Below are 26489 nucleotides of genomic sequence, written 5' to 3' on the forward strand. Positions count from 1 at the left end.
CCGTCTGTTATTTCGGGCGGTGTATGACTGAGCATGCCGCGATTTAAAAAAAAAATATCTCAATGGACTTGAAGTTACAGGCCTTTGAGAATTCATTTCGTTCTATAAAGGGCAACTTTCATCAGATTTTCTTCCCGTTTTTTTTCAACCGAGTCTAAAACTATGTTAGCGACTGTGAAAAATGAAATGATATATCGAATTTGATTTGAAATAAAACTGTGTGAGAGAGGAAGACACCACGGGCCTACAAAACAGGCCTCAAAGCTATAGTAAGGGAAACATATGAAAATCTGTTAACTAAATTGTTACCAAAAATTTTCTTCACCAATATGTTTGTAAAGGTGTGTAATAACATGTGTTAAAATGTTGAAGGTCAACTCCCGTGGGAAACCCAGAAAAAAAGCTGTTGAATTCGGGTACCGAAAAATTATTTTCGAGAATTTTTTTTTTTTTTATCGGCCCTTAAGTAACTTATGAGGGGTCAAATAAGGGTTTTTCATGATTCTGAGTTGATTGTTAACATTTATATTTCACCACAGACACTCCTTTGTGGAAAAATAATTTCTAAATATATCTCATTTTCTACTTTGCAGGACATGGAGTCTAGCAATATGGATGAAGACGTTACTCCACCTGTGCTCAATTGCTTCATCTGTGCACGCTCGGATACACCAGCTGAAAGGCTCATACAGGCAACTCCAAAGGGATACTCAACTTTATTGAAACAAGCAGAAACTGTCGAAAATGTTACTGTTGTGGAACGTATGAAGGAGGCTCAAAAGGAAGGAAAACTGAGGTACCACCAGAAGTGTAAAAATGATCTGTACAACAACTTTGTTGCAACCACCAAGAAGTCAGCTCAAGCATCAAAGGCAGAGAAAGAGTCATCAAAGTTGAAGAGAAGACGCACTACTTGTGAGTTCAGTTCATCAACTGGCTGCAGTTCTAGAAGATCACAGTCAGTTGACCTCCTGTATAAGGATGTATGCATTCTTTGCAACCAACCAGCCCAGCTCTACAAAAATAATCCAGCACAAGCTAGAAAGAAATACAGAGTGCCAGATAATTTGACTGCAGATACACTGAAGGCAAGCTTGCTGAAGACAGCACGGAGTCGCGGGGATGACTGGGGCACTGAAGTCACTGGACGCCTGGAAGGGATCAACGACTTGGTAGCAGAAGAAACACTGTACCATTTGCGATGCAAACTTATGTTTGCGAGAGGTGACAGTTTGTCCAAGACTGATGAGGAAGGAAAAAGGAAGAGAGGACAGAGGAGTATTGATGAGGAGCGAGAGGCAGTTTTTATTGAATTCTGCGAATGGTTAGACTCAGAATTAGAGCATGGGGTAATGAACATGGACCAAGTCCATGAAAAGCTGCAGGAGTTTGATCAGTCACCAGAGAAGAGCCTTTCTTATTCAAAGCATTGGCTAAAGATAAAACTTCTAGAGAAATACGAAGACACCTTGTATTTCACAACACAGGAAAGAAGGGCAGATGTACTCCGTCTCAAAGATGGCACCGACAATATTCTGCGAGAGCATCATGCTAATCTTGACCATGGAGATGAGAAGACTCAGATCATAAAGACGGCACTCAAGTTCATATCCAATGATATTGCCTTGATTGATTTAGGTCCAAAGTCATACCCCACCACACACAGTATGACTGACATCGATAGTCAGCTGACACTTGTTCCTGCAAGCCTTCAGATGTTCTTGAGACCGATTGTCAAGACAGACGAAAGAGTTGCCGTTTGGGGGCAGAATTTTATTAAGGCCTGTCGACCTCGGTCTGGAGTATTGCCACACCAAATGGGGCTTGCCATACAACTTGATCATAGATTTGGGTCAAAACGGATGCTCAACAAGTTCCACCGGCTGGGATACACTGAGTCTTACACGGAGACACAAAACTACAAATACTGCTTCCTTAATAGTAGGAGTGGAGATGATGTTCCAGATACTTCTGGCACTCTTGACACCATTGTGGAGGAAACCGATGAACAGATCAATGATGAGGTTGCGGTTGATGCTGCGCTTGAGGATCAATCAGTGATGACAGCCAAAGTGCCAGCCAGTGAAAGTGAATTGTCAAGTAATGATCAGGTGGTCTTTATGGAGGTTGGGGAAACAAACAATGCAGTCACTCAGTTTGTTGGAGACAATATAGATTTAAACATTGTCTCTATTCTCTTTTGTCTCTATTAACATATAAATGTTAACAATCAACTCAGAATCATGAAAAACCCTTATTTGACCCCTCATAAGTTACTTAAGGGCCGATTTTAAAAAATAAAAATTCTCGAAAATAATTTTTCGGTACCCGAATTCAACAGCTTTTTTTCTGGGTTTCCCACGGGAGTTGAACTTCAACATTTTAACACATGTTATTACACACCTTTACAAACATATTGGTGAAGAAATTTTTTGGTAACAATTTAGTTAACAGATTTGTGAAATATCTCATAAAATGCCCTTACTACTATGCGAGTTAATAAAATGGTGGATATTTGTTTATATGAAGCCTCTCCCACAATGGGTGGAGCTATGGTTCCCAGAATGGGTGGAGCTTTGAGGTTTTGTCTTCTCTGCAAGAACAAGAACAAGAAGAAGAACAACAACAACAACAGCAGCAGAGGGCACTCTATTAGCAGCGTCTGCGACGCGGCTAAAAATCGCCCGACGATGATACACGAAAATACAGCGCCTAAAAATAACATTCGGGGAAAATGTCGACATATATTAAAAATTCGCTTTTTCTTTTCCGTTAAGATATATTACTTTTACGTTTTATGAGAGTCGGCACAAAAACGACATATATATCTTCGTTCTTTCTTATTTCATTCAACATTATTATCCGGAAGTAAATTATGTTTCAGGAAATTACCGAGAGATATTTCTTCGTTTTTTTTTTAGTTATGTGCGCATACACTTTAAATAGGTTTATTTGAAATCTTTAATTTTCACAATGTAATTTACTTGCCATTTGTCATTTGATAATTACGAGACACTTCCTCTTGAGGATCGTGACAATTCATGCGTTGCGTGGAAACTTCCATTTCCAAAATGAATGCGACGGTCGATGAAGAACGCAGACTTGAACAGGATGTAGCAAGAAAACGAATGAGACGGGCGAACGAGTCCGTCGACGAACGTCAATGCAGACTTGAACAGGATGTAGCAAGAACCGCACAGAGACCGCACGAGACGGGAGAACCGCACAGAATGCTGCTGCAACAACGATGAGGAGGGTTGGAGAGGAGCGAGGGGTTGGAGAGCGAGGTGCTAGGGGTTGGAGAGTGAGGAGCGAGGGGTTGGAGAGTGAGGAGCGAGGGGTTGGAGAGCGAGGGGTTGGAGAGCGAGGCGCGCGGGGTTGGAGAGCGAGGAGATAGGGGTTGGAGAGTGAGGAGCAAGGAGTTGGAGAGTGAGGGGCGATTGGAGCGGAGAGTGAGGGCCGTTTGGAGCGGAGAGGAGTGTGAGGAGGTATTGGAGAGGAGTGTGAGGAGGTATTGGAGAGGGGTGTGAGGGGTTGGAGAGGAGTGTGAGGGCTTTGAGAGGAGTGTGAGGGCTTTGAGAGGAGTGTGAGGGCTTTGAGAGGAGTGTGAGGGCTTGGAGAGGAGTGTGAGGGCTTGGAGAGGAGTGTGAGGGCTTGGAGAGGAGTGTGAGGGCTTGGAGAGGAGTGTGAGGGCTTGGAGAGGAGTGTGAGGGGTTGGTGAGGAGTGTGAGGGGTTGTAGAGGAGTGTGAGGAGTTGTAGAGGAGTGCGAGGAGTTATTGGAGAGGAGTGTGAGGAGGTATTGGAGAGGAGTGTGAGGAGGTGTTGGAGAGGAGTGTGCAGAGGTATTGGAGAGGAGCATGAGGAGGTATTGGAGAGGAGCGTGAGGAGGTATTGGAGAGGAGTGTGAGGAGGTGTTGGAGAGGAGTGTGAGGAGGTGTTGGGGAGGAGTGTGAGGGGGTGTTGGAGAGGAGTGTGAGGAGGTGTTGGAGAGGAGCGAGGGGTTGGAGAGGCGAGTGCGGAGCGATTGGAGAGAAGAGTGAGGCGCAATTGGAGGGGAGTATGAGGAATTGAAGATGAGTGTGAGGGATTTGAGAGGAGTGTGAGGGATTTGAGAGGAGTGTGAGGGATTTGAGAGGAGTGTGAGGGATTTGAGAGGAGTGTGAGGGATTTGAGAGGAGTGTGAGGGATTTGAGAGGAGTGTGAGGGATTGGAGAGGAGTGTGAGGGATTGGAGAGGAGTGTGAGGGATTGGAGAGGAGTGTGAGGGATTGGAGAGGAGTGTGAGGGATTGGAGAGGAGTGTGAGGGATTGGAGAGGAGTGTGAGGGAATGGAGAGGAGTGTGAGGAATTGGAGAGGAGTGTGAGGGATTGGAGAGGAGTGTGAGGGATTGGAGAGGAGTGTGAGGGATTGGAGAGGAGTGTGAGGGATTGGAGAGGAGTGTGAATGGTTGGGGAGGAGTGTGAGGGTTTGGAGAGGAGAGGAGTGTGAGGGGTTGGAGAGGAGAGGAGTGTGAGGAGTTGGAGAGGAGAGGAGTGTGAGGGGTTGGAGAGGAGTGTGAGGGATTGGAGAGGAGTGTGAGGGATTGGAGAGGAGTGTGAGGAGGTGTTGGAGAGGAGTGAGGGGTTGGAGAGGAGCGAGGGGTTGGAGAGTGAGGAGCGATTGGAGAGGCGGGTGAGGAACGATTGGAGAGGAGAGTGAGGCGCGATTGGAGAGGGAAGTGAGGCGCGATTGGAGGGGAGTATGAGGAATTGAAGAGGAGTTTGAGGGATTTGAGAGGAGTGTGAGGGATTGGAGAGGAGTGTAAGGGATTGGAGAGGAGTGTAAGGGATTGGAGAGGAGTGTGAGGGATTGGAGAGGAGTGTGAATGGTTGGAGAGGAGTGTGAGGGGTTGGAGAGTGAGGAGGGATTGGAGAGGCGAGTGAGGTGCGATTGGAGAGGAGGCTGAGGACGATTGGAGAGGAGAGTGAGGGGCGATTGGAGAGGCAAGTGAGGTGCGATTGGAGGGGAGTATGGGGAATTGAAGAGGAGTTTGAGGGATTTGAGAGGAGTGTGAGGAATTTGAGAGGAGTGTGAGGGCTTTGGGAGGAGTGTGAGGGCTTGGAGAGTAGTGTGAGGGCTTGGAGAGGAGTGTGAAGGCTTGGAGAGGAGTGTGAGGGCTTGGAGAGGAGTGTGAGGGCTTGGAGAGGAGTGTGAGGGCTTGGAGAGGAGTGTGAGGGGTTGGTGAGGAGTGTGAGGGGTTGTAGAGGAGTGTGAGGAGGTATTGGAGAGGAGTGCGAGGAGGTATTGGAGAGGAGTGCGAGGAGGTATTGGAGAGGAGTGCGAGGAGGTATTGGAGAGGAGTGCGAGGAGGTATTGTAGAGGAGTGCGAGGAGGTATTGTAGAGGAGTGCGAGGAGGTATTGTAGACGAGTGCGAGGAGGTATTGTAGACGAGTGCGAGGAGGTATTGGAGAGGAGTGCGAGGAGGGTATTGGAGAGGAGTGTGAGGAGGTATTGGAGAGGAGTGTAAGGACGTATTGGAGAGGAGTGTGAGGAGGTATTGGAGAGGAGTGTGAGGAGGTATTGGAGATGAGTGTGACTAGGTATTGGAGAGGAGCGTGAGGAGGTATTGGAGAGGAGTGTGAGGAGGTATTGGAGAGTAGTGTGAGGAGGTATTGGAGAGGAGTGTGAGGAGGTATTGGAGAGGAGCGTGAGGAGGTATTGGAGAGGAGTCTGAGGAGGTATTGGAGAGGAGTGTGAGGAGGTATTGGTGAGGAGGTATTGGAGAGGAGTGTGAGGAGGTATTGGAGAGGAGTGTGAGGAGGTATTGGAGAGGAGTGAGGAGGTATTGGAGAGGAGGTATTGGAGAGGAGTGTGGGGAGGTGTTGGAGAGGAGTGTGAGGAAGTGTTGGAGAGGAGTGTGAGGTGTTGGAGAGGAGTGTGAGGAGGTGTTGGAGAGGAGTGTGAGGAGGTGTTGGAGAGGAGCGATTGGAGAGGAGAGTGAGGCGCAATTGGAGGGGAGTATGAGGAATTGAAGAGGAGTTTGAGGGATTTGAGAGGAGTGTGAGGAATTTGAGAGGGGTGTGAGGGATTGGAGAGAAGTGTGAGGGATTGGAGAGGAGTGTGAGGGATTGGAGAGGAGTGTGAGGGATTGGAGAGGAGTGTGAGGGATTGGAGAGGAGTGTGAGGGATTGGAGAGGAGTGTGAGGGATTGGAGAGGAGTGTGAGGGATTGGAGAGGAGTGTGAAGGATTGGAGAGGAGTGTGAATGATTGGAGAGGAATGTGAGGGGTTGGAGAGGAGAGGAGTGTGGGGTTGGAAAGGAGTGTGAGGGGTTGGACACGAGTGTGAGGGGTTGGACAGGAGTGTGAGGGGTTGGAGAGGAGTGTGAGGGATTGGAGAGGAGTGTGAGGGCTTGGAGAGGAGTGTGAGGGCTTGGAGAGGAGTGTGAGGGCTTGGAGAGGAGTGTGAGGGCTTGGAGAGGAGTGTGAGGGCTTGGAGAGGAGTGTGAGGGCTTGGAGAGGAGTGTGAGGGCTTGGAGAGGAGTGTGAGGGCTTGGAGAGGAGTGTGAGGGCTTGGAGAGGAGTGTGAGGGCTTGGAGAGGAGCGAGGGGTTGGAGAGTGAGGAGCGATTGGAGAGGCGAGTGAGGAGCGATTGGAGAGGAGGGTTAGGAACGATTGGAGAGGAGAGTGAGGTGCGATTGGAGAGGCAAGTGAGGCGCGATTGGAGGGGAGTATGAGGAATTCGAGAGGAGTTTGAGGGATTTGAAAGGAGTGTGAGGAATTTGAGAGGGGTGTGAGGGATTGGAGAGAAGTGTGAGGGATTGGAGAAGAGTGTGAGGGATTGGAGAGGAGTGTGAGGGATTGGAGAGGAGTGTGAGGGATTGGAGAGGAGTGTGAATGGTTGGAGAGGAGTGTGAGGGGTTGGAGAGGAGTGTGGGGGGTTGGAGAGGAGTGTGAGGGGTTGGCGAGGTGTGTGAGGGGTTGGCGAGGAGTGTGAGGGGTTGGCGAGGTGTGTGAGGGGTTGGCGAGGAGTGTGAGGGGTTGGCGAGGAGTGTGAGGAGGTATTGGAGAGGAGTGTGAGGAGGTATTGGAGAGGGGTGCGAGGAGGTATTGGAGAGGAGTGCGAGGAGGTATTGGAGAGGAGTGCGAGGAGGTATTGGAGAGGAGTGCGAGGAGGTATTGGAGAGGAGTGCGAGGAGGTATTGGAGAGGAGTGCGAGGAGGTATTGGAGAGGAGTGCGAGGAGGTATTGGAGAGGAGTGCGAGGAGATATTGGAGAGGAGTGCGAGGAGGTATTGGAGAGGAGTGCGAGGAGGTATTGGAGAGGAGTGCGAGGAGGTATTGGAGAGGAGTGCGAGGAGGTATTGGAGAGGAGTGCGAGGAGGTATTGGAGAGGAGTGCGAGGAGGTATTGGAGAGGAGTGCGAGGAGGTATTGGAGAGGAGTGTGAGGAGGTATTGGAGAGGAGTGAGGAGGTATTGGAGAGGGGTGGCATTGGAGAGGCGTGAGGGTGGAGAGGAGTGAGGGGTCACATATTATGTGAAATAAATAAATTGTGTTCATTACACCATTTTAACCATTTTGTAAAATTTAATGTGCAGCATGTAAAGCAAGATGTCCAAATGTCACACACGTCCATACCCGTGGGATTCCCACGGGTGACCCCACTAGTATATATATATATAATATATATATATATACTAGCAAAAGTATCCGGCGTTGCCGGGTAACAATGAATCGCTTCCTGACGGGAATATGATATACGCAATCTGTGTCCATCATCTATCTATAATTCCAGTAATCTCTGTGTGTATGTTTGTATGTTTGTATGTTTGTATGTTTGTATGTTTGTATGTTTGTATGTCTGTATGTCTGTGACCGCTGTTTCTCGACAACCACGGGTCCGATATACTTGAAACTTGCCAGGTATATTGCTGGGGACCCGAGGATGTGCCTTTTCAAGGTTTCATATTAATCGGAGAAGTAGTTACCGAGCTATGTCCAAAAAACGATTCAACCAATCAGAGAGCAGCGAGCTATCACGTGTGCCGAACGTGGCGAACAGACTCTGCCTCGGACGGCACATTTGAGAGCGTATTCATTTATTTCACGTTGGAAAACTATGTTGCCGTTAAACTATGTTTTAAAACTAATTAAAACTAATTTGCAATTCATCGTAACTGCGATTTGCGACCTTCCGGACAGTGACGACTGCACTTCCGGCAGCCAATCACAGAACGCGTTATTGCGTAGGCGTGGCCGATGTGAGAGCGAGCCGAGCCGAGCGCGTGCGCCATTACGGTTCGTAATTCGATTTCTTCCGGAGAAAATAATAATTTCTCGATTTCTTATGCGCATTATTTCTCCCAATTCAGTCAGAGCGAAGGGCGGAAGCGAAGAGCGTTGTTTTTTTTGTTTACGGGCGTACGGGCGGGGTAGAGCGTACGGGTTGCGTTATTTTTTTTTTTTGGCAAGGAACGGGCACCCACGTACGGGCATGCCCTAGTCTAGAATTTTAAAAATAGATCGCAGGTACATTGGACTCAGATGCAGTGGAGTGACACCCTATCCCATGGAAGTTACACTCACAAACTGCTTACGAAGTACCAGGCTATGCTTCTGCAATTTAATAAACCATTCGTGTAAGACAGACATTCATTTGCTCCTTCAGCTGACAGTTTCGTTCAGTTTCGTTCAGTTTCAGTAACACACACAGTAACACACACACAGTAACACGCATGCACATAGCGACACACACACACACAATAAAACACACACACACACCGTAACACACACACACACAGTAACACCGCATGCACAGAGTAACACACACACACACACACACACACACACACACACACAGCAACACACACACACACACACAGTAACACACACACACAGTAACACGCATGCACATAGTAACACACAACACACACACACACACAGTAACACACACACACTCACACACATACAGAAACACACACACACAGTAACACACACACACACAGTAACACACACACACACACACACATACAGAAACACACACACACACACACAGTAACACACACAGTAACACACACACACACACACACAGTAACACACACACATGCAGTAACACACACACAGTAACACACACACACAGTAACATACACACAGTAACACACACACACAGTAACACACACACACACAGTACAGTAACACACACACGCACACATACACACACAGTAACATACACACAGTAACACACACACACAGTAACACACACACACACAGTACAGTAACACACACACACACACACACACACACACACACACACACATTAATTCCCTTCTAATGTCCTTGCAATTCACATAAACGTATTCTCTATGTCCTTGGCCAACATGTAGCATATGTACAAGCTTCACAGTGAGTCTCAGACTTATCCACAAGGCCAAGTCATTTATTGGTGTTCCTTAACCTTTAAAATTTTTGCATACAAAATTGAAATTGATGGAAGAGTGAAGTGTCAAAGGGTAAAAATGCAATGCAGTGACTGTGCGACCACAGTTGAATACAAACAAGGGAATTAAATAACTACAAAGGATATTTGAAGAGTTGGCTTAGCGGTTAGGGTGCCGGCTTGGGATCCTAGGATCCTGGGTTTGATTCCCGGTCGATCGCTGAATTAACGCCAAGGGGGTTGACTCAGCCTGTCATCCTTCCGAGGTCGGCAAATTGAGTACCAGCTTGCTGGGATGAATGATCCCCGTGTGTACCCCGATTCAGAATAGGCACACCGTATCCCTGCGCATCGAAGAGCGTGACCAAGGGTTGGCGTCAGGAAGGGCATCCGGCCATAAAAACATTGCCTCAAATAGGGAACCATGATTGTCATGGGGCCCGCAAGTCTAACCCCCGCTCTAGCGGGGAAAATGGCCTTAAAACGACCATTCATTCATTCATTCAAAGGATATTTGAAGAGAGGAGTTTCGTTCTTGAAAGTTTCTGCAGTTCCTTGTATTCTTCCCTGGTCCAACAGTTCAAAGTTTCTGCAGTTCCTTGTATTCTTCCCTGGTCCAACAGTTCAGCAGATTCGCACCCCCTGCAACCCCTCCCCCCCCCCCCCCACCCCCCTGGATCCGCCCCTGTAATGGGGGTAGAGAATATCGTGGTTAGGGATGGGGTTAACACGATATGGTAGTGCACTGCTTGCTTGACACCCTGGATGGAAGAGTGCAATTGAACCGTCTCCGGAAGGCAGTTCCGTGGACTGTAGAAAAGAGTGGAGGTGTGTGTGGTATGTGTCTGGATTTTTGGGAATTGAGCGAGGAGGGTGGCACTGGAAGTCTTCACAATATAAAGGGCATTTGTAAGAAGCTCCATGGAGTATAGCTAGACTTTGGGCTGGAACTCCTGCTTCTTACTCAAAGAAGTAATACTTTTACTCAAAAACTTTCTACTTTCAAATAGACTTTTCTTTTCAGACTAGACTGAATAGACTTTTCAAATAGAACTTTCTACTTTCTACTTTCAAATACTTTCAGTTTACTCAAAGAAGTAAAAGAAGTAAAGTAAAGAACTCCTTCTTCTCACAAATAAGGAAGGGTCTTCTTTCAAAGACCTGAGGACTATCGGCATATTTAAAGAAGATTGCACAGAATTTGCTTTTCTACCACTACTGACAGGTTGTAGCTTTATACTTTTCTTTTTGTTTACTGGCTCAATTTTGAGTTTGCTCCAGATGATGCCACTAGTACTCTGCAAAAACCTTAGTGTTCTGTCATTACGTCTGCCACCGAAGGTGTATGAAGGTTATGTTTTCAACCCTGTGAGCAGGATATCTCAAAAAGTTATGGGTGGATTCGGTCAAAACTTGGTGGGCATGTTAGGTTTGTGCAAGGACGAATTGATGAGATTTTGGAGAAGACTTGGATCTGAATAATAAAATTGTAAAAGTGATTCTTCATCATTGAGAGATTGGGACAATACGATATACAGCACGATATCTCAAAAAGTTGTGGACGAGTTATGACAAAACTTGGTGGATGAGTTGGTTAGGTTGCAAAAACAAGCCGATTCGATTCTGGTTACGGTATGGATGCAGATCTGGCCTATCAGTGGGATGTTCAGCCTGACCAATTTACAGTATGCACTCTACCAAGTGCCGCTCTCGTCCTTTTATTACTGCCCTGGAACATAAAGTGCTGTTTAACATTGAGCCATCCTTGTATCAAGATATTTCTTTCAATCCCTTATCTTGGCAGCTCTGAAACACCAGACCTTGCTTGTTGTTTAGTTTGGTCATGTTTAAGGCCATAGCATAAAGTCTCAAAGTAATATTTATTTTGAAGAAAGTAGTTTTCAATATCCTGGCCAAATTACTCTTATTGCTATCGCCTTGCTTAGCTTTCTCTTGATTGTTTTTTTCTATTTTCTGGCTCATGTATATAACCTTTGAGAGCAGATATACAAATCTGCGATTAAGATGTCATTGATGTGGTTAAATATAAATGGAGCAAATTCGAATATCTTGCTGCAGCAAGGCTGTTCTATATGATTCTACACTACCTTTGCCCCTGTGTTTACAGGTGAATTGCAAGTAGTTAAGGTAGAGCCAAAGGAATGGGAGTCATGGACTGAACAAGGTGTGTTTTATTGTCATTTTTAAATGACAGAGGCTTAAGTTCATGTAAGAGCTGAAAGGTATGATATTAATGAGCTTAATTTAGACGTCCTGAAGGTGAAGAAGAACTAAGTAATACTTGTGGGTTGGTATTGAATTAACTAGGGCATGCCCGTACTATATCTATATCTAAAATTATATCCCCCCCTCTATTTACATGGAATGGTTTGGTCCATGAAATGTTTTGGTCCATTCGCAACGCCAAAGCGAACGGCGAACGCTTTACATGAAATGGTTTGGTCCATGAAATGTGTTGGTTCATTCGCAACGCCAAAGCGAACGGCGAACGGCTTGCGAGTACAGTGACAATCCCCCCCCCCCCCCCCCCTCTATTTAGATGAAATGGTTTTTATTAGTTTTAAAACATAGTTTAACGCCAACATAGCGGCAACATAGTTTGCAAACGTGAAATAAATGAATACGCTCTCAAATGTGCCATCCGAGGCAGAGTGTGTCCGCCACGTTCGGCACACGCGATAGCTCGCTGCTCTCTGATTGGTTGAATCGTTTTTTGGACATAGCTCGGTAAGTAATTGTCCGATTAATATGAAACCTTGAAAAGGCACATCCTCGGGTCCCCAGCAATATACCTGGCAAGTTTAAAGTATATCGGACCCGTGGTTGTCGAGAAACAGCGGTCACAGACAAACGTACAAACAAACACACAGAGATTACTGGAATTATAGATAGATGGTGGAAGTGGGTGGGATTGGGCTTGGGTGACTTAGAACTTTCATTATATTACTAAAAGTATTTGGAGAGGAACGAAATGTGCAGGGTTATTATTATATTAATTTCCAGCTGTTTATTCAATTGTGGTGTGCAACTAACATTGTGGTCAATTGTGGTGTGCAACTAACATTGTGGTAAATTGTGGTGTGCAACTAACATTGTGGTTAATTGTGGTGTGCAACTAACATTGTGATCAATGGTGGTGTGCAACTAACATTGTGGTCAATTGTGGTGGGCAACTAACATTGTGGTCAATTGTGGTGGGCAACTAACATTGTGGTCAATTGTGGTGGGCAACTAACATTGTGGTCAATTGTGGTGTGCAACTAACATTGTGGTCAATTGTGGTGGGCAACTAGCATTGTGATCAATTGTGGTGTGCCGACTCGAGTGATTACGGGGCGTTCGAAAACATATTAGAGTGGTTCAATTAGATTTAAGTTGTTGCATTGGGGAGTTGGGTGATACGGGGGAAGTTGGGGGGGGCGGGGGCAGGGCGGGCTGCTAGCTTCTGCAGATTTTCAACTGGATTGGCTGCTGTAGATTTTCAACTGAAGTGGTTACTGTAGATTTTCAACTGGGATGGCGACTGCAGATTTTCAACTGGATTGGCTACTGTAGATTTTCAACTGGAGTGGTTACTGTAGATTTTCAACTGGAGTGGTTACTGTAGATTTTCAACTGGAGTGGTTACTGTAGATTTTCAAATGGAGTGGTTACTGTAGATTTTCAAATGGAGTGGTTACTGTAGATTTTCAACTGGAGTGGTTACTGTAAATTTTCAACTGGAGTGGTTACTGTAGATTTTCAAGTGGAGTGGTTACTGTAGATTTTCAACTGGAGTGGTTACTGTAGATTTTCAACTGGAGTGGTTACTGTAGATTTTCAACTGGAGTGGTTACTGTAGATTTTCAACTGGAGTGGTTACTGTAGATTTTCAACTGGAGTGGTTACTGTAGATTTTCAACTGGAGTGGTTACTGTAGATTTTCAACTGGATTGGCTACTGCAGATTTTCAACTGGATTTGCTACTGCAGATTTTCAACTGGATTGGCTACTGCAGATTTTCAACTGGACTAGTGACTGCAGATTTTCAACTGGGATGGCGACTGCAGATTTTTAACTGGAGTGGTTACTGCAGAATTTCAACTGAAGTGGTTACTGTAGATTTTTAACTGAAATGGCTACTGTAGATTTTCAACTGGGATGGCGACTGTAGATTTTTAACTGGAGTGGTTACTGTAGATTTTCAACTGGATTTGCTACTGCAGATTTTCAACTGTAGTGGTTACTGTAGATTTTCAACTGAAACGGCAACTGCAGATTTTCAACTGGAATGGCTACTGCAGATTTTCAACTGGGATGGCGACTGTAGGTTTTCAAATGGAATGGCTGCTGCAGATTTTCAACTTGAACGGCGACTGCAGATCTCAACTGGAATGGCAACTGCAGGTTTTCAACTGGAATGGCTACTGCATGTTTTCAACTGGAATGGTGACTGCAGATTTTCAACTGGAATGGCTACTGCAGATCCTCAACTGGAATGGCGACTGCAGATTTTCAACTGGAATGGCTACTGCATATCTTCAACTGGAATGGCGACTGCAGATCTCAATTGGAATGGTGACTGCAGATCTTCAACTGGAATGGCTACTGCAGATTTTCAACTGGAGTGGTTACTGCAGATCTTCAATTGGAATGGCGACTGCATATTTTCAACTAGGATGGCGACTGTAGATTTTTAACTGGAATGGCGACTGCAGATTTTCAACTAGAATGGCTACTGGAGATTTTCAACTGGAATGGTAACTGCAGATTTTCAATGGTGACTGTAGTATGGAATGGTGACTGCAGATTTTCAATGGTGACTGTAGTATGGAATGGTGACTGCAGATTTTCAATCGTGACTGTAGAATGGAATGGTGACTGCAGATTTTCAATTGTGACTGTAGTATGGAATGGTGACTGCAGATTTTCAACTGGAATAGTGACTGCAGATTTCAACGTAGTCCATGAATGAATTCCCAGCAGAGTAGAATAGAAATGTGTGTTATTATGCTGTAGATGTTGAACTGTTGTATTACATGATGCACATGATAATACTACTGTAGTAATACATCTTACAAAATCGATAATACTACTCTGTAGTATTACTTGATGCACATGCAGGTTGGGTGGGATCATTTTAAGGTTCGGTAACCTGTCCTAATACTTTTGGTGATATAGTATACATATTTCTTATGTTGGTCTCTTTGGAGCGGTGGATTGGTGCAAACCAATTTTTAAAAACTGTTGTTTCTTTTGGGGTTTTTTTAATGGGTATGCTATACTCTCGTTGTGCATTCCCAAAATCTGGCTCGGTGTTGCAGGAATTTAAAATAAAGGACAAAATGAAAGCAAATCTTTTCTTGAAGGACACATTAAGGTCTCTGCATATGGGTATATAATAGTTTTGGTAAACTAAAAACTTATTGTGATTGTAACTCACCTTTATTCTTCTTCTTTAGGGAAGCAACAAGATGTGAAAAGTGAATCTGAAGATAACGTGCATGCCAGACAAGGTGAAGAAGCTGAAAATATATTATCTGCCCATCTCAACTCTGTTTCTGATCTGTAAGAACTTTGCCACTTGCTGGTTTCCTAATAAAGTTAATTCATCTCCAGTCACATGACCATATTTTTGATCGAATAATACATTGATAGAATGGACAATTTTGAAACATTGTATCCGGGTTCATGACCAAACACAGCGATCGCTGAGAGTCCTCGGTCTTGCATTAACCACAATCTGTGATGGTAGGTCCCAATGGCAGATTAGGCCAAGTCTTTAAAGCATTCATCATTGCATTTGGACAACATGTCACAGTCCAGTTCTGCTGTGCCTTCACCCTGCTGTCTTCTCTGCCTTACTTTTTCTGTGATTCCTAGAGTACTTCCTGATTCTGCGAAGACTAACTGGAATTGGCTTCCTTCACATCAGGAGACAAAGAAATATATAGCTTGTCACTTTCTTAACCAATCCAATTTGGGAGTCTGCTGCTGCTGCTGTTGTTGTGACCTCCACCACCAAAGGTGGATGGAGGTTATGTCTGTCTGTCTGTCCGTTTGTCTATAAAATATCTCAAAAAGTTGTGGACGGATTCTGACGAAATTTGGCAGCGATGTAGCGTATGTGACAAGGATGAAATGATTAGATTTTGGTGCGGCTACTAGAATTTTTAAAGTGATTCTTCACCATTGGGAGATGGGGCCAAAAATGATACATAGCAAGATATGTCAAAAAGTTGTGGATGGATTTGGACGAAACTTGGTGGACCGATTGGGTGTCTGACAAGGACGATTCGATTCGATTTTGGTGAAGATCTGAATATGGATTCGGATATGAGAATTATTTAATTTCTTAAGTGATTCTTCACCATTGGGAGTTAGGGCCAAAAACGATACATAGCGGGATATCTCAAAAAGTTATGGATTCCACCTTTGGTGGCGGAGGAAACGAGACACCTTGTATAAATTGCATTTTGAAAATGCCTACATGGTCTTTTCCTTTATGGGAGAATGAAGTGTCCCATCCCCATCTCCGCCAACATACTGTATTAAAATTTCCATTTATTGCTTTGAAACACATTCGAGTGAATTAGAAGCAGAACCTACCATTTGACATTTCCACAAAAACATTCACCTGAACTAACTAACTAGCTGGTATTGATACAATACTTACCCCGTGCAGTTAACTTGGTTCAAGCCTGTTTGAAGGTTTTGAAGGTTTTGAAGGTTTTTGAAGGTTTTTGGTTTTTTTGAAGGTTTTGTTTTTGAAGGTTTTTTTTTTTCTTTGATACAATATGGCTGCCAGTCCACTTGAGCAATGACGTCATAAATTTATACTCTCTAATATAATTGTTGCATAGATCACACAATAAATTTCAACTGATCAGACGAAGCGTTGTCCCGGTCGAATTATGACATCATAATTAAGGCACCAATGACATCATCGTTAACAACACTTATTCCCCAAGCGGAGTTCTTTAAAATGAGCCACGTTTAAAATTTTTCCATGGAATGGTTTCAGAGATAGAGGCGTGCAACGTTTTCCGTTTTTTGTTTTTCAAAGATGGCTCCTGTACCAAGTGACCTATGACGTCATAATTATCATTCTGCAGGAGGTGCTCTTATGGTGAAAATTTCATGTCCATTGGACTAACAGTTGCAGAGAAATTTTTTTTTTCATACTGATTGGATCAAGTGGAGCCTGGTGTTGGTGTAGTGGTTAGGGTGCCTGCTTGGGATCCGAGGATCCTGGGTTCAAATCCCGGTCGATCGCTGAATTAACACCAAGGGGGTTGACTCAGTCTGTCATCCTTCCGAGGTCGGCAAATTGAGCAACAGTTCACTGGTAATTCCCTGTGTGTTGCAAGAGGCAACTAACAGGGTTGGTGGCAGGAAGGCCATCCGGCCGTAAAACATTGCTTCAAAAAGGGGGCCACGGTGCCCGAAAAAGGCCAACCCCTGCTCTGCGGGGAAAAATGGCCTCCAAAGGTGGTTCTATACTGATCGGATCAAGTGTTGTACTTGTCGAATTACGATGCCTTAATGGAGGCACCAATGACATCATCATTAACATATCTTATTCCCCATGTGGAGTACTTGACAATGAGCTATGATTAATTTTTTTCCATTGAGCATTTTTGGTGATAGAGGTTTAACATTTTTCCAAGATGGCGTCCATACCACGTGACCTATGACATCATAATTATGAGTTTTTTAAATCTGCAGGCGCTTCTATGGTAAAATTCCGTGTCAATCGGACCAACGGTTGCCGAGAAAATGAATTTTAAAAATGCAGACACACTCACGTCAGCAACACGTACACCACATGTAATCATGCGCGCACTGAACCGATCGCTTAACCCCGCATTTCGCTTCGCGAGCGCAGGGTAATTACCATAACTCAATCTTTGTGGAAATGTCACATAGTGGGTTCGGATACCGATCCATTCATTTTGACGTGAACATCTTTGCACATTTTAGTATACAGTCACGTGAAAAAGTAATTACACCCCATGTAAAGTTTTGACTTTTTCAACATATTTCAACATACAGTTATTTGATCTTCATTTCAACAATATCGATAGATAAAGGTGATATAATATAACAAATATCATGAAACCTTTACATTTTGTAGTCCATTGTATAATTTAAATAAACATAAATGCAAATTTCGCATGTGGAAAAAGTAAGTACACCCCTACATTTATCACTACTTCAAATACCTAAAATTAGAATCAAGTGCACCAGCTCAGGTGCAAATGATTAGAACATCGTTAGAGAGGATCTTCGAGGAACCTGTCTTATTTAAACCTCAGACATTTAGTTTGGTTTGCTCTTTGTTGTTGAAGTGTGTGGCGTAACCATGCCTAGATCAAAAGAGCTCTCTGAGGCCTTCTGAAAGAAGGTTATAGATGCCTACGAGTCTGGGAAGGGATTTAAAAAGATCTCCAAACAATTTGAAATCAATCATTCGACTGTCCGGAAGATCAGCTACAAGTGGAGAAGATTCCAAACAACTGCTAACTTGTTTAGGCCAGGTCGCCGCAGCAAGTTCAGCCCGAGAGCAGACCGCAAGATGCTGAAAGAAGTCTCTAAGAACCCCAGAATGTCATCACGGGACATACAGGTAGCTCTTGCCACTGTTGATGTCAAAGTGCACGAGTCTACCATTAGAAAGAGGCTGCACAAATTAGATCTACATGGGAGATGTGCCAGGAGGAAACCTTTGCTGTCCAGAAAGAACATCAGGGCAAGACTAAAGTTTGCCAATGAACACCGAGGTAAAGACCAGCACTTCTGGAATGATGTGCTCTTTTTTTTCTTTTTTTTTTCTTGTTTTTTTTGTATACTGAATCGAGGCTCGTGAAAGAGCTAACATTTATTTCACAAACAAATCAACCAGACAAACAAAATATACAAAAAGAGGGAGCGGAAGACAAGATGGGGAGAGAAGGGGAAGCACACAACCACAACATTTGAGAGCAGGGAGAAGTGTGGGAGGGAGAGGGCTTGGGGGGAGGAGGCGTGGGAAGGGGGGGGGGGGGGGGGGGGAGAGGTATAAAACACAAGAGGACCGAAATTAGCGGGTGTAGAAAAGATCAAGGTTTTGGATGGGGGAGGATAAGAGATGGTGGTGAACACTGTTTTAAAGACCTGGAGGGTGGAGTGGGATTGAAGAGAGTGAGGGAGTTTGTTCCAGAGGCGGGAGAAAAGAGGAATGAAGGAGTGAAGGTGAGCAGAAAGTCTTGATTTTGGCAGTTTAACCATAAGAGGGTTGCAGGCAGATCTTGTGCGACCTGTAGGAATATTTGGGGGACAGAGCCCAGAGAGAGCTGGGGGGGCAAGGCCAGAGAGGAGTCGGTAGAAGACGGAAAGACTACCAACCTGCCTGCGGTGAGTGAGTGAAAGGCCCTTGGAGTTAGCTTCATCGCGGGAAATTCCAATGATTCTGAACGCTTTGGTTTCAACAGCGTGAAGACGAGCTAGGTGTGAGGCAGGAGCACCAGACCAGAGGGGAGAGCAGTATTCCATAGAGCTGCGGATGAAAGCCTTGTATGTGGTGAGGAGCTCAGGTGTGCCAAGGAAGGACTTCGCACGACGGAGGATGCCCAGTCGGCGACTGGCTTTGGAGGCCAGATTTGAAATGTGGTTTTCCCAGGAAAGATCATGGCAAATAGTGAGACCCAAAAGCTTGAGTGACAAAACCTCTTGGAGAGGATTATTCAGAAAGTGGATGGGAGGGTTGTCCAGTCGGTCTTTTCGGAGAGACATCGTAAGAGTGTGAGATTTATCAGGATTGAAAGACATGTTCCATTTGTTTGCCCAGTCTGTGATTTTGTCCAGGTCTGCAGAGAGTTAGGAGGCTGCAGACTGCCAATCTGAGGGATGAGGAATGGAGCGACAGAGAGTAGAGTCGTCAGCAAAGAGATAGAGAGGATTTTCAAGAGAGTCAGATAGATCATTGATGAAGACCAGAAAAAGCACAGGGCCCAGAACACTACCTTGGGGAACTCCAGCCTGAACAGGAAGAGGAGATGAGAGAAACCCATTCAGGGCCACACGTTGACTACGACCAGAGAGGAAGTCCGCCAGCCATGCGTGGAGATTTCCATGGATACCAAAGGAGGAGAGTTTGGTGAGCAGAGCAGGGTGCCAGACCGTATCGAAGGCATGTGAAATGTCAAGGGAGACCGCTCTAATTTCCTGTTTGGCATTGAGGGCCTCCATCCATTGTTGAGAAAGCAGAAGCAGCATGTCCAGAGTAGAGTGACCAGGTCTGAAACTAAATTGATGATCAGAGATCAAGCCATTGGAGAAGAGGAAAGATTTCATATCTGAAGCAATGATGGATTCCATGACTTTGCTGATAATTGGGAGAAGGCTGATTGGTCTGTAGTTGCTAGGATCTGTTTTTGCACCTTTTTTGTGCAAAGCGGTGATGTTGGCTGATTTCCAAGCAGACGGCAGATGACCTTGAGCAAAAGAGAGGGTGAAGAGAACAGAAAGAGGGAGTGAAAGAGCGGAAGAACATGATTTTAGGACCCGTGGGCTGATGCCGTCAGGACCAGTTGCAGAATCAGAGTCGAGGGTTGACAGAAACTTTTCCACCTTGTCAGGAGGAAAGGACACAGAGTCCAGGAGCCGCTGGGTACAACTGGGTACGGTGGGTACAGAGAGGGATGGGTTTGGGACACAAGATTTAGAGGCAAACAGAGTTGAGGCATTCAGCTTTTTCACGTGCGGAGTCAGCCGTTAAGCCGTTCGAGGTGAGGGAGGGGATGGAGGGGGAACAAACACCAGAAACAGATTTGACCAGATGCCACCAGGATTTGGAAGAGGGAGACAGATAAGAGAGTTCGGTCTTGACAATGGTGAGATATTGTTTCCTGGCTCTCCTGAGGGTGGACACACACTTGTTTCGGGCTTTGTAAACGGAAATGAGATTTCCTTCCGTTGGATTTGCTTTCCAGGAGACGAAAGCAAGTTGTTTCAGGGCAACAGCCTCACCACAAGATTCCGTGTACCATGGACGGGAGGAAGGGTATGACAACTGAAGACGAGATGGGATAAATCTGTGCATGAGAGAGAGCAATCGTAAGTCTGTGCTCTGAACAGATGAGTCAAAGGTAGAGCTATTTGGCCACAGTACCAGAAGACATGTTTGGCGAAAACCAAAGACAGCATTTGACCACCAGAACGTGATACCAACTGTAAAGCATGGTGGTGGAAATATTATGGTTTGGGGCAGCTTTGCTGCATCAGGGCCAGGGCAGCTCACCATCATAGAATCCACTATGAATTCTTCATTGTACCAGAGTGTGCGTGATGGTAATGTGAGGCCATCTGTCGGAAAGTTTAAGCTCAACCGAAGGTGGACCTTGCAACATGACAATGACCATAAACATACCAGTAAATCCACCAAGGAATAGCTGAAAAGAACGAAATGGAGGGTTCTGGAATGGCCAAGTCAAAGCCCAGATCTAAATCCCATCGAGATGTTGTGGGGGGATTTGAAACGAGCTGTGCATGCAAGAAACCCCTCAAACATCGCACAGCTGAAAGAATTCTGCATCGAGGAGTGGGCAAAAATTTCTCCCAGTCGATGTCAGAGACTGGTAGACAGTTGTAAGAAACGCGTACTTGAGGTTGTTTCTGCCAAAGGGGGAAATACCACCTATTAGAGCCAAGGGTGTACTTACTTTTTCCACAGAAGGAAATGGCATCTTTGTTAATTTTTTGTTGAATAAATTATTGCAAAGTCAATATTTAATTGTTTTTTGTTCAATTAGATCACCTTTGTCTATGGATACTGTTTAAATGAAGATCACATATTGATATGTCCACATATGTTAAAAAGATTTTAAAAACATTTAATGGGGTGTACTTACTTTTTCCACATGCGAAATTTGCATTTATGTTTATTTAAATTATACAATGGACTACAAAATGTAAATGTTTCATGATATTTGTTGTATTATATCACCTTTATCTATCAATATTTTTGAAATGAAGATCAAATATCTGTATGTTTAAATATGTTGAAAAAGTCAAAACTTTACATGGGGTGTACTTACTTTTTCACGTGACTGTGCATTCTCACAGCAATTAATTTCTGAATGCAAAATATTGAGTAAAAAATCAACTTACAAAGCTAATGCATGGGTGTCTGTGTCAAAATCCCCCAGGAATGCGTCAAAAGATTGTGGAGTCGAAACAAGGCCATGGATGGAAACCAAGCAGTTATGAAGAGGCCCCTGCTGTAGATTTTGAGAAGACTGTTGAAATCGGAAACTCCCCTGTGGTCACATTTGGTTGCAAACAATCTTGCAACTTTTCAGAGGTTGGTAATCGTTGCAGTGCAAAGTTTGTTTGTTCAATCTGTCTTGAAGCCTTTTCCTCAGACAACAGCTTGGCGACCCACGAAGTGACGCACTTGAGAGAAAACCCTCATAAGTGTGACGTGTGCTTGAAGATCTTTAATAACCGCCAAGACCTGATGCAGCATCAACAGGTTCACACGGGTGAGAAGCCTTTCGCTTGTGAAGATTGTGGCAAAGCTTTTCGCAGAAAGAGCTCCCTCGTGTACCACTGTTGGAGTCACACGAAGGAAAAGCCCTTCGAGTGTCCCGATTGCGGAAAGGGTTTCATTGCCAAGTCCCAGTTTGATCAACACGTCCGTGCACATAAGGGGGAGAAGCTTTACGCGTGCGAGATCTGTGGAAAAGACTTTGGGAAAAATTCTGGTCTGCAACAACATCGCATGGTGCACACCGGGGAACGGCCGTTTGGGTGCAATGATTGCGGCAGGATGTTCCGGCAGAAACGAGCACTTATGGTTCACATTAGAACACACACAGGAGAAAAGCCCTTCGACTGTCCTATTTGCGGGAAGGCTTTCGCAAGGAAGGATCACCTGGAAAAGCATCTTCACGTTCATGGAGAAACTGCCATTCGGCTGTATGAGGCTGTGGGCTCAGGTACACGATCAAGTACTGCAGGCCCTTTCGATGTCTGATTTGAACTGTGTCACCTGCAGGTGGACCTTAATATTTTATCATGCCCACTAGATTCTAACCAAAGGTATATTAGCATTGCTTGAATAGTTTACTATTTTTTAGGTATCAGCTGAATGTTGATTACCACTGGTTTGCTTCCTGTTGTGTAGGATTGGAGCTGTCACGCCAAAACATTGGTTGTGAGTCAGCACTCTTGTCTCGCATGTAACCCATATGATTCCAAGAGTTGTTTACATAGATTTATAGGAAAGCATTGTCAGTTTAAACACTAAGACTACTGCTTTGAGCAGGAACTAAAATATCAAAAAAGTCTATATTTTTCTCTTCCAAAAATAGCATTTTGAGCCACCACCCTTAACAACTTTTTGAGGCCATTTTTCCCCGCAGAGCAGGGGTTGGCCTTTTTTGGGCACCGTGGTCCCCTTTTTGAGGCAATGTTTTATGGCCAGATGCTCTTCCTGCCGCCAACCCTGTTGGTCGCCTCTTGTGACACACAGGGAATTACTCTTATGACACACAGGGATTTACCAGTGAACTGGTACTCAATTTGCCGACCTCGGAGGATGACAGGCTGAGTCAACCCCCCGGCGTTAATTCAGTGATCGACCGGGATTTGAACCCAGGATTCTAGGGCTATCCCAAGCTGGCTACACCAACACCCTAGCCGCTACACCAACACCAGGCTTACCCTTAACAACCTTTTAATCTTCTTTAATCTTCACCACCCTTCACAAAGTTAATCTTCAGCAGTTTCCAGAGGGTTCATCATATTGATATGACTGAGCCCAATGGTCGCCATCTTAATTATTAACTACCAGCCACAATGACAGCTGGGCCCAGTGTATCCAGCATGCTACTTGAGGGTCCGATTAAGGCATGCAGTACCGAAGTCGCGCAGGTCCGCTTTACTTGGGGCACACTCGGGTGTGGTTGGCCAGGTAAATAAAATATTGGGATTAGTGATGCGATCAATAGATAAATCTTTAAAGATAATTATAACATGGGGAAGGGAAGGCTGATGTCACTGTCACCATGCCCTTGTAATTCCTCAGCCTTCCATTCCGTATGCAAAAGGATGTGTCAGGTATACGAATGACACTGAGTAGTGTCATTCGTGCCAAGAAGTGGTGGTGCCAAGAAGCAGTACAGGCTGCCATGGGAGATTGACCCACCTGAAGGAGCCTTTACCAGCCATTGTCTGTCCCACGGGTATGCTCTCCAGACCGGAAGTCACCTCGGGGATCAAGCCTCAAACTGAATCTCGAGTTGTAATTGACAATGACGCCACCTGAGTTGATATAGGTTCTCTCTAATTCTGATGTTTCCCCTCTTATTTAATTATTTTAATCCTCCTTTCTTGGGAGATATTATTGAAAGTGTGAATTTATGACTGTCTAGTTGTAGATTTAAACATTGGGGTTCTGGGTTCCTCTTGCCTCTTCAGATAGGCAGGAAATTTGATAGTCTGCTCATATGTGATCTCTGCCATGGTTTCCCAGCCATTTTTTTGTTGCAATACATGTTTTGGATATTTAATTAGCAAGGTTTACACAGGTGAGAAGCTTTTCTCTTGTGCTTATATCTTATCCAAGTATTCCCTTTCAATTTCCATGAATGCAGTGGAATACTACAAGCCTATGTTGCTCCTGTGGCACCTCATTGATTCCAGGACCCCTGTACAACCAAAGAAAAGGTTATGAGGTGTTGCGATTGTATGTGTTGATGAAGATTAGGCAAATTATCACTTGCACTTAGGCCAAATTCTAAAAAAAAAATTAACCACAACACCTTTCCCGTTTCAAAAAACAGATTTTTTACTTTCTCAAAAACTCTTATACTTTTCTCTCTTTCTTCACTTTTCTATCAATGCAGCTCTTTTATTTAGGCCTGACTTTGATGAAGACTATATAGTCCGTGCCTGGAGCGTTCAACGTTTAAAAACAAACAAACAAGGGTCCTGGAATTGATCTCAAAACGAAGCCAGGTAACTTTTATTGGAGGTGTGGTATGTGTCGCGATTCTTTGCTAATTCGACTTCCAAGATGGTCAAGTAGGATCTTGGTGAGTAGGGACCATTTGTAGAGGCAAAGGATGGAGGTCAAACGCAAGGGGAAAAGGTTGTGAGGTGTTGTATGTGCACAAATCTCATGGGGAATGGGATTTGGGAGGAGAGTTGTATATGGCTCAACCTTTTGCATTACGGTATACTTCTTGGTCTGAGTTAAAGATCCCACGGTATGGTATGTGTTGATGAGGATTAGGCAGGTTATCACTTGCACCTAGACCGAATTAGAAAAATAATCTGTATTAACATACAAGGAGCACCACATCAATGTTGCAACCATGTTCCCAGCATTGATGCAAAGCAGCACTCACATGCCACACATGAATGAATGAATTGGATTGAGGACAAGCCCCCAGGATAACACTTTAAAATGTCTCCAATAAATGGATACCAGGTTGGAAAGCTACATCTAATGTATAAAGTTTGTTTGTTTGTTCGTTTATGTATTTAGACCCTGCAGCAACTAGTGCAACCAAACTTTGTATGGCATCCCCTTTCATCCAGAGGAAGGTAGAGGGATATGTTTGGATAAAATAATTGACCCCAGATAAAATCAAATAATTGACCTTCAGGCCTCGATAGGGTCTTGTGCTTATACACTACCTTTGTTTGTTTTTTTTCCATGGGAGTGATTGAGTAATATGTATTGTGAAGATCTTATGTTGAGGTTTTATATAGTGATTTGTTGTCAACAACACATTTATCAGGTTGTTTATTCATCCAGTTAAATTAAAACAATAAAAGTTTATAATAAATGGTATGTGCTGCTTCCTTGCTTGACACCCAGTATGGTCCAGCTTATGAAGAGGCTTTGAAATCTGCTGTATATACGCACTTGAACCTGCATGGTCACAGCTTTGATAACAGTGAAGGCGTCATCTCAGCCAGAACAAAGTGGTTTGCTAAAGGTGTAAAGGAATCCATTTGGGAAAGAGTTGAATCACCATCTCTGAACAAAAGATGCGGTCTGCAATTTACGTGGGACACGGCTATAACATGTCTCCCACGCCATCCCACAAGGCTATAATCCGTGTCGCCCGGGTTGGTCTACAGACCAACTCACCCGACTAAAGGTGGAGGCCACGTGGCGATTCTCAAGCTTCACTTCAACATCTGCCGTGACCAAGGCGAGTGGATTTTTACGAGTGGATCATGCTGTTTACATGTGCACCTGTTATTGAAAAGATTGCTTTACATAGGTTTATTATAACCTTTTCATGTTTAGGCCTCAAATCAGTATGTTGCTTATAAACTGCCTGGGTTTTTCCCAGGAGTGATCGATTCAAAAATACAATTAATAAGAAGGGAAAGCGATCCAAGCGCATTTTGCAACGCCCAAGATTTGTAATTCGTCCGAAACCATGATAAGGTCAACATGTCCCAATTTGTCATGCAGGAAATATTTAAATACATATTTAATTGAAATTCACTTCACCAAGTACTTCAGCTAGTTTCTTCTAAAAAGAGAAACCTATTACTGCCAATTACTTATTACTTATCAATGGAATACTGTTCTCCCCTCTGGGCCGGTGCTCCTGCATCACACCTAGCTCGGCTTCATGCTGTTGAAACCAAAGCGTTCAGAATCATTGGAATCTCCTGCGATGAAGTTAACTCCGAGGGCCTTTCACTCACTCACCGCAGGCAGGTTGGTGGTCTTTCTGTCTTCTACCGACTCCTCTCCGGCCTTGCTCCCCCTGCTCTATCTGTGCTCTGTCCCCCAAATATTCCTACAGGTCACACAAGATCTGCCTTCAACCCTCTTATGGTTACACTGCCAAAATCAAGACTCTCTGTTCACCTTCGCTATGAAACTATCCACTATTCATTCTATTCACTTCATTAATTACAATGTAGCGGTTACCGCTGGATGCACACAATCGCCTTGCACCGGCCAGAACACGGCCAGACGCACCTCTCCCGGGCATGCCCGGACTCACTGTTCCCGGGCACGCCCGGTCTCGTCTTTCCCGGGCATGCCCGCTCTCG

The 26489-nt window shown here is 44.6% G+C and overlaps 1 protein-coding gene across 1 annotated transcript; it reads left to right on the forward strand.

Annotated features, from left to right (window-relative positions):
* Positions 1 to 764: 764 nt before the first annotated feature.
* LOC137424943 (uncharacterized) lies at positions 765 to 25260 on the forward strand. The gene is made up of 4 exons (XM_068112863.2): positions 765 to 915; positions 11545 to 11601; positions 14879 to 14932; positions 21605 to 25260. The coding sequence occupies exons 1-4, from the start codon at positions 765 to 767 to the stop codon at positions 22432 to 22434; spliced, it is 1092 nt and encodes a 363-aa protein (XP_067968964.2). The 3' UTR covers positions 22435 to 25260.
* The last annotated feature ends 1229 nt before the right edge of the window (positions 25261 to 26489 follow it).

Source organism: Myxine glutinosa, chromosome 4 (genome assembly GCF_964187855.1).
Source record: "Myxine glutinosa chromosome 4, kmMyxGlut1.1, whole genome shotgun sequence".
NCBI classification, from domain to species: Eukaryota; Metazoa; Chordata; class Myxini; order Myxiniformes; family Myxinidae; genus Myxine; species Myxine glutinosa.